General features: G+C 39.9%; 1 protein-coding gene across 1 annotated transcript in view; it reads left to right on the top strand.

Annotated features, from left to right (window-relative positions):
- Nucleotides 1–898: 898 nt before the first annotated feature.
- The window catches only part of TMPRSS7 (transmembrane serine protease 7), a 434671-nt gene continuing 420795 nt past the window's right edge, over nt 899–14774 (top strand). Inside the window, exons 1-3 of the mRNA XM_078658964.1 lie at nt 899–1018; nt 1273–1477; nt 6130–6260. Of these exons, the coding sequence (XP_078515090.1) occupies nt 899–1018; nt 1273–1477; nt 6130–6260 (456 nt within the window). The remainder of the gene's footprint in view (nt 1019–1272; nt 1478–6129; nt 6261–14774) is intronic.

Raw genomic sequence — 14774 nt, 5'->3', positions numbered from 1 at the left:
TACAGCTAAGGTGGGTGGGTTTGTGGTTACATTTAGTATACATTTGCGACTCATAGTTGCTGTGAGCCACTACTGTTTACCGATTACAGGCCTTTTATCTTGTTGACATTTTTCTAGGTCTGAGCAAACTTTCAAGCTCGTTATTAAAAAAAATTCCAAAGTTGATCTTTAATAATGCTTGCATGGCTGAAGCAGCTTAGGCGAGGTTTCGTTCAAGCCTGCCATATTAGCATGGTTTCTTTCCACTTATTAAGGGCTTCTGCTAAATAAAACACATTTGTGTTTGAAAATATTCACACTACCTTCAAGCACCAATGTATGGTATATATTTAGCTGTTCTGTAAGGCACTGTCTGTGGTCATGTGATAACTTTGTTGCACTTTTTGTACAATCATCAAAGTTCACCAAAATAAACAGACATTGAATCGTTGAGTCTAACATGATAAGGTAAAAACAATTGGCGTTCATTCTGGCATTAAAACCTAAACCACAATTGCTTTTTATTACGTTGACTCCCAGCCCCCCCCCCCCAAAAAAAACATAGCTTTTTACAGATGACTCTGAATTGATTTATGATTGTCTCTGTTCAATTTCATATCTGTTGTCCCAAATTACTTTGTGGATGTCATTTTTGCTTCTCCTTAAATCCTAAACACCACACCACATAATTCTACTTCACAAAATTCCACTCCACTCAATACAACATAATTACTAGCCACATAATTCCAATGCTCACCATTTCACATAATTGCACTACACATAACTCAGCGCGCACCACATAATTCCACAACAATTCCACTCCAACCCACATAATTCCACTCCACACCACAAACATCCACTTCACTCCATAACACATAGCTAAAAGACATTAACATTGACAACGCCTATAGCTCTCGTAATGCCGGCACCTACTGGCTTTGCTAATGCTTGTTATAGTACTATTGTTAATAGCTCTGGGCCATGTTCTAGCAATAAAGTTAAACAAGCACTGGCTATGGCAACAGATCAGCCTTTGCCTGTAAAAGGCAAGATCTAATGGATTTGATAATACTCTGTTCTCATATGTCGTTAATGTGGTTACTGTGGTGATAGCTGTTATTTTACAAATAAGGGGGTACAATACCCTACAGCATCATCTACCTTCGCACAGGCCCATCCCCTTAAATCATCAAATAATGAATCTGATCCAAAAATTAGTGCATGCCCACATTTAAATTTGATGATACAATGAAGCAATTGGTTGAAAATTCATATCTTTTCTTTTTACATTAGGTCTCCAATGTGTCCGTCCAGGTCTCCAGCATAGAGGAAAAGGTGTCTAAAAAGAGAGTTCATCGGAAGGGACACCACAAGTTGAAATCAAAGAAAAAAGCAAGAACAGCGGATTTTTGGAATTTTCAAAACAAATTAATACTTTTCACTGTGATCCTGTTTGTTATAGCTGTCATAACATGGTCCTTGCTTTGGGTTTTCATCTGTGAGTTGCATGTTATTCATAAGGTTTGAGTGAAAATAATATTAACGCAAAATAATTTCAATAGAAATTCACTTTGGACCTCATTCCATTAGACCTGATATTTGAGGTGGCATTACCACATACAGTAAATACCAATACATTCAATTAGCTTTTGGTTATAACCACTAGATGTTTTCCGATATACGTTGAAAACATGGGGTGTGTGGTATTTTCCCATGTAGAAATTCTTACAGGTTTTATCTGCAGGCAAAATGGGCAGTGTTACCACATCTGTTCTACTTTCGGAGCTATGTGGATTATAGCCCTTGTTGTAAAATAAGTGAGCTAAATGTAGCACATCATATGATTAATGCATGAAAACTTTGTTGGATTTACACAAAACTAGATTTTCTGATTTTGAGCTACATGTCATGTAAAAAGACATTATCAGACTCTTAATATGGCAAACGATGTGCGGGAATATTTATCAAAATGTAATGCAATGCATGACAGCAAGCAAAGCTCCTGCACTGTTTTATGTGAATTAGAGAGAGCTAAAAAGTGTTATATCTACTAAGATATGGTGATGTTCATCTCTCTTGCTAGCACACTAGAGTCTGCCAAGCGCTAACACGGGCACCCCTCCATCATACTGCAAGGGTGCCTGAGTTACAGGTTTTTTTTGTGTTGGAAGGGGTACCATCCTGAACAAAAACAATCCAGAGGCATATTCCTCTTTCAATGCATGATGCAGAATGCATCACAAAAAGAAAGAGGAAGCAAAAAGGAGAACAAATAAACCTATTTCTCCTCGTGACGCCTCTCTGTGGGAGGCATTCCAATTTCACACAATTCCAGCATTCACACATCTTAGAAAATCCGGAATTGCGTGAAATCCATGGGTAGATGCATAGAAACAACCATGCTCCACCTACTACTAAGAAATAGAATGTATGCAGCGCAAGCTGCTGCCTTGCTTTACAATTCTTTACAAAGACACACAAGGCCACACAAATCATCCTTTGCGTAGCTTTGCAAGTCCCAAATAAGCCTTTGCATTGGCCTGAATCACCTTGGGCAACGCAGAGGCAGCACAAAGCACAGTTGATTTGCTGATTATTCCTCAAGGGTGGTCGCCCCCTAATCACTCTGGTTTTATTTTGTCACTGAAGACAATACTTTTGAATTGACATTTGAATGATATCCAGTTTGTATCAATACTCCAATCATCAGCCGCACAGTTGATATATGTTGAATCTCACTGTGCACTCTATTTAAGTGAAGCAGCATTTGGGATCAGACTAGATAGACCCGCTTATGTTGCAACATTGATGCATGGTTTCACCAGTAAAACTTAGTTTCCTAAGCATTATCCAATATGGGGCCTCATTTACTAGCTTTTGGCGTAGGGCAGTGCTGAAAGCCTTCTTGCTGCGCTGCCCTACGTCAAAATAAAAGGGCGGGAATGCACTATATCTGGGAGATACAGGAAATTCTTGTCCACTTCCCCAGCGCTGGTGCACAATTGGATGCTGTGCGCAAACGCAGGCACTTTTACACCATGGTGCAAGGGTGTCTGCGTTATGGGAATGATTGTGTTTGCACAGGAAGGGACACCTTCCAGCAGAAAAACAATCAATGGAGGCAATTTCTTCCTTCTAAGTGTGCTGCTGAATGCAGCACACGGGATACATCCTTTACATCGTGGTCTTCACACCGCAATATGTTTACAACGCAGGCATTACAACGCAAGTTGTTACAACGACTTACACTGGATGGTGCTATACACTAAGAAATAATATGTTTTACTATTCCAACACCTTCTCTACTGTTACGAAGGCTGGAGTTAGAATAGTAAATCATACTATTCCTAAGTCCAGCGCCCTCCAGCGTAAGTCGTTGTAACAACTTGCCTTGTAATGCCTTTGTTATAAACATATTGCGTTGTGAAGTCTGCGATGTAACATCACATATTCGTAGCACACATAGAAAGAGGAAGAAACTAGGAGAAATAAAGTTAGTTCTGCTTGTTGCACCTCCCCTACACCTCCCTTGGGGAGATGTAGGCTTTTGATGCATTCCCAGGTTTACAGAGCATTGTAAATCTGGGAATGTGTCAAATGTCATGGGTGTTACGTGAGAACACCTACTGTAATGCCCATGGCATGCCTCCCCATTCGTAGTTTGACTTGGCCCATATCTACAAGACCATGAAAGATCATGCAGGGTGGCTTTATGTGGCCTTGAAGATATGGCAAGGCATTGTGCGCCACCAGAACGTCAATAAAAGTGATGTTCTGGCAGTGCACAGGGATTTGTAAATGAGGCTCATAGTCAAGCAGAGATCAACATGGATGGAAAAGCTCTGCCTACAGCTAGATCGGTCACTAACCTCTCCAGAAGTCAGATATTCTTGAAACAGTAATGACTGCCATCCTATTAAGAAGACCAGCTCTTCTTTTGTGAATTGCAGTCAAGATTTTATTCTACCAGAGGAACTAAAATTAGGTTACGGTCCCTTGAAAATGAATGATTGGCTTGAGTAGTAGTTAAAAAAACCCTTTTAAGTGTATCAGTTTAAGCCAGTTTGGTTTTGGCCGTTTATATAACGTTACTGATTCCTGTTTAATCAGTGGCATAGATATGACATTAAGCCTGAATTTTATCTTTTGACTTTCTTGAGCAAAGCACTAAGGGGAACACTATAAAATGTACTTTCCTAATGCTAAATGTTAATTAATGAATTCCCATGGATCGACAATGCTGCTAATGCAGTTCCATGTCTTTCTTTTTCATACCTTCATTGACAGAATAGAAAAATGCATTACCTGGTTAGGTGAATCAATACTGTGAACTATGAGTTTGTAAAATAGCCAAACAAAGGTTTTGGCAAATTTGACAAGCTCTTGCAACTTCATCAATTTCACGAAGATAGCAAAGCTTCAAAAAATAGAGAGAGGAAATCCGAGATCAACTATAGATCTATAGAAATGTAGATTTGTAGTCCTTTTGTTACAAATATAAAGGCAAAGATGGCTTCTTTTACTGTGGTTCATTTTTAAGAAAAAAATCAGAAGGCAACAATATTTACTTAATTAAGCTTTGATAATTAGGGATTTGAAAGGACTGACCAAAATTGTTTTCACATCTTCCATTGTGATCAACCTCTTTCTTTGGGTATGCCCGATACCAAAGAGGCTATTCAAATTGAAATCCACAGATCATTTTTCATCAGCCTTGATTTTAATTAGACAGAAATCCTAAATCATTACTATTGTCTCCTCACATTTATTCTATGCTTACTGAACAAGACAAATTGGAGATCCTATACCCAACTTGCGCCTACATGAGCTTGTGATTTAGCTGAATAACTACAGTTTCAGTAAATCCTATTTAAAATCTAAAAGTAAAATCCTTCCTGAAGTATATAAAGGGAGTGTCAAAAAGGGTGAGCATTCTTATCAATTCCCAATTGACAGATAGAACCAGCAGTCTGGTACTGTGTTCCTTTCTATTTTCCTGCTTAGAATAAAAAAAAAGGACAAAGCATTCCAGGTTGATCATTGCCTCATAAAGTCAGATGTGGCCCATCAGTACCATAGATAAACTTGGTCCCAGTTAAAACTGAGATCTTACGCTTTTCAGATGGTTACTTGATGTAGAAAGTTAGGATATTCTAAATGTCTGTTTCTTTTTCAGTTTTATAGCGGAAATTTAGTAAATTGATTTGTTTGACCAAAAGGAGGGTGGGATTTTGAAACCACATAAGATCACCTACAAATGCTGGTGTTACTTCCTGACCTCCTTTGCCATTTTGCCTATGGTTCACTCTATTTCTAAACCTACAATCTACCAAATTCAATGTGTTGAAGAATTTACAACAAAATCAGATTATGAAATAACTTCTGTATTACTGAGTCATCAGAACAAAAGAAGACTTCCATATGAGCAGCATAGACAGAATCTTAGAATATCTAAAAAAATCCAGCATAGACAAAAGCTTAGAATATCTCAAAAGCCCAATGAGTCCCAATGTACTCTTATTATATGAAAGATTTTCTATGGGATGCATGTATCGAATTTGAAAGGAATCTCCCTTAAAATGAATCCCCCTTTTCTTAAACCTGATTGAGCACTGTTTGCTATATTTGACTCAGCTTACCATCACCCTAATCTGCGCTTACCATTTCTACGTCCATTAATTTGAACATAGACAATATTTGTACTAATCAATGTGTCCTGGTAATAGTACTGCTTTCCATCAATTTCCTTATAGAAAACTCTTCTATCTTTCATAGCGATCCTTGTAGAAAACCTATTTAGCTATCATGGTGATCCCCTGTTCTTCTAATTCTGAGTTTAGAATACATAAATTGTGTTGTGGTAAAACCAGAGAACCAGAATTTAGCACCGGAGCTTTAGGTTAGTGTTTCTCTGATGGAGTCTATTTACAAGTTTATTTTTGTTACTCAGTCTCGAAGGTTTAAACAATGACCCTTCACCCTTTACTGCTTTAAAGTGTTTCAAAGGACGAATTTAGTGTTATTTTGAGAAAATACAATGCACAATAAGGGCATCTTCTATACAATGTTGCTTTAAGTAAGAAGTTGGTAACTGAATAATATGTAACATGACTTTGAGACATAACTGTAAATGATATTTACATTCCACAGTTCGCACAGAAAACAAGGAGGTGTTGTACTTTGTTGGACTATTTCGCATTGCCAACACCGAATTCCTTCCTGAATACAGACAAAAGGACTCAAAGGAATTTCTGACCATATCAGATAAAGTTCATCAAGTGGTAAGCTAAACTTTACTCCATGAGTGGTTTTGAAAACAGTTAAAAATTTAAGAATTCTTATTCAGGGTAGAGAATACATTTCTGTATAAATGTTCCTCTGTTCTTCTCCCTTCTGTAGTACTGGGATCCATCTTTTCCCCCATAGCCTTGAGATAATTAGCATTCATTGCATGCATTCCTTGTAGTTATAAACCTGCCTGTTAAAAATTAGGTTTCTGGTTGGCAGAGGTATGTACCCTGTCCAAGAAGGAGCCACAATCCTAGTCTTTGTAAGTCTGATACACACCAGAAATTAACCTGTGCTCACCATCTGGTAGCTTGGCACAGAGCAGACAGGCTTCACTTAAGAATAAATGTGTAAAGTATTTACGCAACACTTCAAAAAGTATGACCAGAGTTATGAATTTTTAGTGAATAAATGAAAATATAGTGCTTAAAAGCTTAAAGTGCCAACCGGGGACATCTGGTTTCGCTTGACCGGAGTGAATCCAAAAGTTAAGGATGACCGCGATGGAGTGTGGGTCAGATACATGGGCCTGCTGTTGGCCCACTGAAAAGTACCTGTGATGCATCGTCAACAAAGTCAAGATGCGAGAAGCAAAGAGGATATGAGCGACGTCGAACGGCTGGATTGAAGGCGATGCGTCGTCATCGAGCTGCACAAATCGAAGATGCATCGTTGTCGAGCCACAGGATGTAGGCCAGGCGTCAAGAACTGGAGGCGATGCACCGTGCAGTCGGCGAAGTGAGGTCCATAGTCCATGCAGCAGTGGCGATGGATCAACAGTGAGGGAGATGCAACAGTGCCGATCGGCGCAACATCATCGATGCATGGATTTTTAGCAAGTTGCAGCACTTTATACCCACTTCCATGGGCCCAAGACTGAAAAGACAAAACTTGGCAAGGCACGAGATACAGCAAGAAAAGTCCAGGTGCTGTTGCAGGTGGATGAGAAGTCTTTGATGTCCCTGAGACTTAGAACAGGGCAAGCAAGCATGCCCTTGCAGTCACTTTGGGTTCAAGTGAGATGGGTCCGGTCCTTCCTCAGCATGACAGTGGGTAGCAGGTAGCAGGGCAGCACAGCAGAAAAGCAGTTCTTCCAGAGCAGCAGTAGAGGAAAGAGGTGGTCCTTGTAGCAGCACAGCAGTCCTTCCTCCTGGTGGAGTTTCTTCACAGGTCCAGTAGAGTATGTTTTAGTGGGGCCAGAGACAAAGTACTTATAACCAGTTGTGCCTTTGAAATGGCGGTGAATTCAAAGAGGTGCTTTGACGTGCACAAAGGTCCTCCCTCCCAGCTCTAACTCCAGACTCACTACAGGGGTATATACAGCCCTTTGTGTGTGGACAGGACATAGTCTGTTCAGGTGTGTCAGCTTCTACTACCCATCCTGCCCAGGATGGCCCATCAGGATGTGGATGGACACTCAGTCACATCTAAGCTCCCCTTGTGTGCGGCTGTCTAGAGGAAATGCACAAAGTTCAGCTGTCACCCACCTAAGACGTGTTTTGGAGACAGGCTGCAGAGACACAGGGCTAAGAGCAGAAAAATCTTTCTAAAAGTGGCATTTTTAAAAGGGAAGTGATAAATTCACCTTTTCCAGTAAAGAGGACTCATCATTACCACTCCAATGATATGAAACATGACAGAGCTGCTCCTTATCAATCAGGAATTGCAGCTTATTTGTGTACTGAGGAATTTCCCAAGTTAACCTATTAAAAGGGTAGGCCTCACAGTAGTGAAAAATAAATTTGGGTGTTTTCCATTACCAGGACATGCAAGACGTAAAAGTACATGTTCTACCTTTTGATCATACAGCACCCTAACCTATGGGCGAACTAGGGCCTACTACCTTAGGGGTGACATATATGCAGTAAAAGGCTTGGCAAGAGAGTTTAAATGCCAAGTCACCATGCCAGTGTAAACTGCACACACAGCCTCTGCAGTGGCATGCCCGAGAAATGTTTAAAGTGCTGCTTGTGTGGGTAGAACAATCAGTCCTGCAGACCCACTGGTAGCATTTAATGTACTGGCCCTGGGCACAAATAGCATACTCTGGTAGGGACTTACAGATAAATTAAAAATGCCAATTGTGGATATGTCTATCAAACCATGTTTTAGGGGATACGTACATTCACTTTAGCAACAGTTGTTCATAGTAGTGTGCTCAGAGTCCTAAGGCCAACAAAAATAATTCAGCAAACTTGGAGGCAAGCAGGCAAAAAATCTGGGGAAGACCACCTTAAAGTTATGAGGTATATCATGCGTCCCCCTCACCTAAAAGTGGGGAGATATACCCAATCTCTAGAGAGTTCTCATCACTAAGGTGGAAGAACCTGAAGAGACCATCAGCACTTGCGTAGCCTACTCTATGTCTGTGTTCCACCATAAAATCCATTCCCTGTAGGAAGATGGACCACCTCAGCAATCTTGGACTCTTGAGCACAGGAGGAGTTCTTCTAGATATACCATCCCTATGTGAGTGTGAGGTGTGTGCAATGGTGCAGAGTGCAATTGAAACAATAGTCAGCTACAACTATCTTTTGGTGGAATTGCACTACTTTACTTTGTCCCCAAGGTTAGAATTAAAAGTAACAAAACAAAATGGGAAGAGATTCAACCTATGATAGAAATCTTGTCAATGTGTTTCTGCCCTAGTGTTACCCTTAATGAGGTGTGGGGGCATTTGTCAGGATTGAAAAGAAGCCACTCTGCCAATGTTAATAATGTAAAAAATAATATAAAGTTTACAACCAGTGTCATAAGAAAAGCATTGAAGATCCACTGTTATGGTATACCCATTATCTTCAGGTAACAAGCCTCCACTCAAGGCTACCTGCAAGAAGACCTGGGCTGCAGCTACTCTTTTCTCCTGCGTCACTGGTGCTTGCGGGTCTGAGAACGCCGGCCAACATATCAACTTAAGAAAAATTATTTTCAATATGTTAGAGACAGCACTGTCCTTCACTGAGTGACAACAAATATCATGACAGTGTACACACCCAGGTATGTTTATGTGATTTGAGGAGTACTAGGTCCCAGGTTAGAGGAGAGCAGGGACAGCATGGGTGGAGACAAGCTCCCCCAGTAGTGGAGGAACAGCAATGACAGAGAGGGTTTCAATTTTTAATAATAGACCGGTGATACATTGGCATCTGGGTGTTCATTTAATTGTGGATCCTGACATCTGTATACCAAAGTGTTCTGTGTTTTAGTAGCCTACACTGCTGATCCCTTTGTCATTTTAATCTACTTGTATTTGGAGTTTTTACTGCGCTTTCTTTACCATGCGTTTGTGTGAGAAAAGCGGTGGCAGTTTGTGCTATAACCAGTAGTCTGTGCTATAGCTGTCATGTGTGCATGCAAGTATTGTAGATGCTGCCTTGTAAGTGTGATACCAGTAGCAATAAAACTTGGAGGCTGATTTAGAGATTGGCAGATGGGCTACTCAAACATGACAGATTTGCTGTCCCCCTTATTACAAATGTATTACATTCTAATGCACTTGCAATATGTCCCCACCAGTCAAATTCTAAATCAGGGCCTTGCTCTGAAGAGTAAAATGACAGATCAGAATCTAAATCCATAAAGTCACTGACCTATTGGCTGTTGTGCATCTTACCCTGTGTACAACACACGAAAAGCAATTATACCTAGACTAGAGAGTACAAGCTGACATCAGGCTCCATGCTCACATTATGCTCTGCAAGAAATCCCATTAATTGGAAAGCATGGATAGATGGTTATATAATCACTTTGCACCAAATCAGACCTATACAGAGGATTATTCTTTCCTTCACAGAAAAGGAAACACAGTGTCCTCCAGACATGGTGTATTATTTATTATGGTATATTATATTATACCACTTATCTGTTATTACATACCAGGCTTCAAAAGTGAGAACAAAAAAATCGGACACAAACAAAATTACTAATGCTCTTCTTTGGTCCTTAGTTATAGCCTGTGCCAAAAAGTTATCTTTAAAGAATAAAATCAAATGTGACTGGGAACCTTAAATAAACAACAATATAACAAACTGAAAAATGCAATTAAATAAAATGTCTTGGACTAGTGCTAAGCTAACTCTAGTTTCAACCAACAAAAAACCAAATAATGCATCGGAGACTCAATAAGATGGGAGCACTAAATATTTTAGACAACGGGAATTGATGGGAGGCATCTAAATATGAAAGATCACTATCTACATATGTTTATATAGTACCAGTGAGACAAGTATGGTGAAAAGATATTCATAACAGACTAAATTATCCTAAACATAAATATACTTTTCTCTGCTACAGCAATGCTTTTTAATATTACAGTTACATGATTATGTACTGTTTGTTACAAACAGCATTGCCATAATTTTGTTTCTTAAAGTTTAGATTTTTTAGAAAACTGCTCCATACACATTGAATGACTGGCCTATTCTCTGAGACCTGAAGGCACCAAGTATACACCATAACAATAGCACTCACACATGTTCTGGAGTGATAAATGGGAGGCCAGGCTATCTGAACGTAGGACCATTTACTTCTTTCCTGAGGCCTGATGGTCCATATGATAAAACTAGCAATTGGGATGATTGATGATGAGGCCAACTACCACATCCAGAATGCAAAAAATTGAAACATTTACCGATATTAATTGCATTATAAAGCAGAACATCAGCTGTATTAAAGGACATCATTTTTTCACAGTCTCTTCATTTTTCCTATCCGTATTTTGCTGGCTTTAGGAATAAGTGCAGTGCACCATGGCTAAACAGAAGTATAGTGCCCGTGAGCATACCAAAACATGTACTCTGCTTTGGGTATACCTAACTGACTTATAAAGCTTTCCTATAGGGCCATGGTATATAACCCAAAATGCATCAGTGGCTTTGAAGTTAAATGTTAAATTGGACTTGAGTATGTATGTGCCCCACCCTACAATAACACAAATACTTGACAGCCAGGAGAACCACCAATATACTCTCAATGGGCTGCAGTTTAAAAGGAACTGCATTGACACATGGAAAGGAAAACGTCTTTGCCACATAGAAAAACAATGTTATATATTAATAAGTCACCCCAAGTGTGCATTGCAAGCCCATGGGTCTGGGTGCACAATATCTATATAAAAAAGTGTCACATTATAAGTTTGAAATACTGTGAATACATATCTCAAAGCATTTTCTCTCTGTGAAGGTTCAGCTACATTCTGCCTAAATTGACCTCCATAAAATTAATAACCTTAATATGTATCATTGCCTGAGAAAATGCTAGTTGAATGATTAAAAGTTATTTTCCATTCATTTTTAAAAATATAGTTTAATTGTTAAAGCAGATTTTTGATTAATGTAATTTAAATGTAAATTAATAAAAATATACTTTGTGCTGCTTAAGCCAACTCTGGCTATCCACTTGTTTCACCTACAGAGAACCATCCCTATTCATGGCTTCAGTTAATAACCCAGGATTCTAGAGGATAAGTGTCTGGCCTCTGGGCCTAGGAAAATAGCGATGCAGTCAACAACTGCCAAATTAAGAGGGTGTAGCCATCTGAATGCATATATGTATATGTATGCATGTATGTATGTGCTATTTCTATAGCAGGAACCTAGCCAAAAGGAAATGGAGTGCTCCGCAGGGCCAAAACAAACATAAATTCAAAGAGTGACAGATGAGTTATAAAAGAGCATTGTTAAATGACAACCTTCACACTATCTCAATTGACTCGGAGATGTCAGCAAGGACCGACAGGGTCTGCTCCCATTAATTCCCAGGGCCACTGAAGACTTTTTGTCTCCAGTCCCTGCTGGGGAAAAACAGTTTTTCACCCCGAAGGAGGGAGGACACTTTACCTAAGCATGGGTTTGGCTTCAGGAGAACCATGCCTACTTCTGTTTGAAGATGAAGTTGGACATCGCAGAATTTTTAAAGAAAAGCAAAGAAGAAGTCCCACATAAAGAGGTGGGTACAAGGCAAGAAAGTAGACAGAAGTAGGTAGGAAATATTATCCAGTCAGTGGTTAGTGCACAGGATAAGATTGACTTTTTGATTACCTACCACCTTATCAGAAAATCATCAGACCTGGGAAGGTTACCTCTGAAAAACAAGGCCTTGCTGTAAGAAAGAAAACTCATGGACTAATGACTCTTGTGGATGCCCAGGGATCAGAACCACTCTCCAAGGGTCACATTGTTGACTTCCTTTTTGCCTGTTGCAAAGACACAACAAGTAGAAGACATCTGACTCCAAGAAGGCCTAGCTTACCACAGAGGCCTGGATCCTTTAGGATCCTTGGTGAGAGAGTGGCCGGATGCCTAGAAGCCTTCCCTGAGGACTTGAGGGCTGTAGGAGTGAACTTACTCATTTTTACTACCTCTGGAGAACTGGAGAGGTTGCACCCTAATTGGACAACTCGGTTTGTCTTGTACAGATCTCTGTTTACCACACTGACAACCTGCTCAACCAGATCTCATGGTGAAGGTATTTGGTCTCATGTAGCCCTGAAAATACACAGCTTCTAGCCTTTAACAACAGGAGGGCTTTGACAACCCAAAAAATGATCAAGTGTGAAGGTAAACCGTGAACTAAGTTGGGTGGGAAATCGCTCGCAGCAGTGAAGTGACCTAAGTGACTACAAAATCGAGGTTTCGCCTGATAGGAGTTTTATTCCCCAACAATGTAATTGGCAGGAGCTCAATTATGATATATCCAATTTTGAGGTACTTTCTCAACCATAGACTTTGCTGGGCCGGTAGATTTTGACTTCAAAAAGTAGACTAAGTCAGAAAGTAGAAACGCTGCCCAGGATGAACCATTTGATGTATCCACCATTTACTTTATCATAGTGGGCCTAAAATCATGCCCAAGTCTTGGTCAACTGTGAACTGATATTTTATAATGGTATTTGACTTTTTACAAGCGAGTTTTGCTTTAAAACTTAAAAATGTCATATCTCCAATTCCCTTATCCGATTTGAATAATTTTGTTCTAAATTAGTTTGTTTATTGCATTGTTTTCTTGACTTTAAAAATGTTGGAGCTGCTTGAAGTAAGCATGCATATCTCTCTGGGAATTTGTGTACAAGGGATTGATCAGGGTTTTACTGAGACTTATCTTCAGAGCTAACCAGGGCAAGTTTTTAGGTTGCTAAGTGCTCTGATTCCCAAATTGATATTCCATGTTCTGACAGCCCACCAATTGTCTCATTTAATGTATACCATCTCTACTAACAGGTTCTGGTATTATTTTATAGTATAGGTAACATGTTGAGAATTTCTGGTGCTATTGCTTTAAGGAGATATCAACGATTTTGTCACAGGCCAGTACTGCACCTTTCAAATAATACCAATCTTGTTAAGAAGTATTTGTAATGTCACATTAGAGGTTTAGCAGGGCTCCCTACTTCTCAAATTGCTTTTTTCACATTTGTGTTACTAAGTGCATGTGTTATGCTAGTGATGTTGTGCCTATGATTGTTGTCCTAAGGTTGGATGCCACTCTGGCCCACTAGATTTTGGTTTTGAAAACGTGGCTGCCTTAACTTGAAGGGTGCACATGAGGGCAAGGGTGGTGAGGATTACAGAAAAGTTGTGTCTTTGGTAGAAGCTGGTGCAGATTTGGGTTATTAGAATGATGGGCACTGGTTGCTGTTGTCAGATCCCAGAATCAATTGCTCTGGGTTCTGTTTGATAGGCTGTTGTACAGAGAGTCATGGTACATACTGGGCCCCTTAGAATGTGGACTGACGTCCTTGGTACTGGTGCTGTTGAGTAGATTCATAGTTCATGTGCATCAAGCTCTGGGTCAAAAATCTAAGCGTTTCACTAATAAGCTCTTTAGTGTAGATAGCTTGGGGTGTGTGTGCTCTAGGGTACAGATGCTAAGAGGTCTGGCGAGTCTGTAATACAAGCACAAAGTTCAAATTATTAGGTTGCAAAAGTCCAATATGATGAATGCTTTCTACTTAAATATGCATGATTTATGGATTGACTTTAATAGGACCTTGGGGCATATTACCAAGCTTAAGCGAAAAATATCGCTAAGCTTGGTTAGCGGCTACATGTATATCGCCGTGCTTCGCCCATTTTTATCGCTTAGGAGCCTTGCTATTATCAAGGTTTATCTCCTAAGCGATAAAATCGGTCGAAATGCATGAATATCGCTGAAAAGTCAGCGATATTCATGCATTACCGAGCAAATGCTCTTAGCCATGTTATCCACCTACCATTGGATAACATGGCTAAGAACTGCTCTGGGCAGGCGTTAGCTTTTGGAGATAATCGCGCTTAGCGCAATTATTTCCAAAAGTTGGTAATAGGAGTTAGCGATGTTAGCGACTGTTTCCAGTCGCTAACATCTTGGCACGGCCACTTTGCATGTCATTAGCGATATATATCGCTGACATGCAAAGTGGGCCCCCAGAAGCTCGCTATCTCCTACTAGCTGTCGCTAACTGGTGTTAGCGACAGCTAGGTAATAGGGCGATTAAATTATTGTCGCTTTAGCGGGAAAAATTCCCGCTA

The sequence above is a fragment of the Lissotriton helveticus genome, chromosome 8, assembly GCF_964261635.1.
Source record: "Lissotriton helveticus chromosome 8, aLisHel1.1, whole genome shotgun sequence".
In the NCBI taxonomy this organism is placed as follows: Eukaryota; Metazoa; Chordata; class Amphibia; order Caudata; family Salamandridae; genus Lissotriton; species Lissotriton helveticus.
This window is presented reverse-complemented; position numbering and strand designations above follow the sequence as displayed.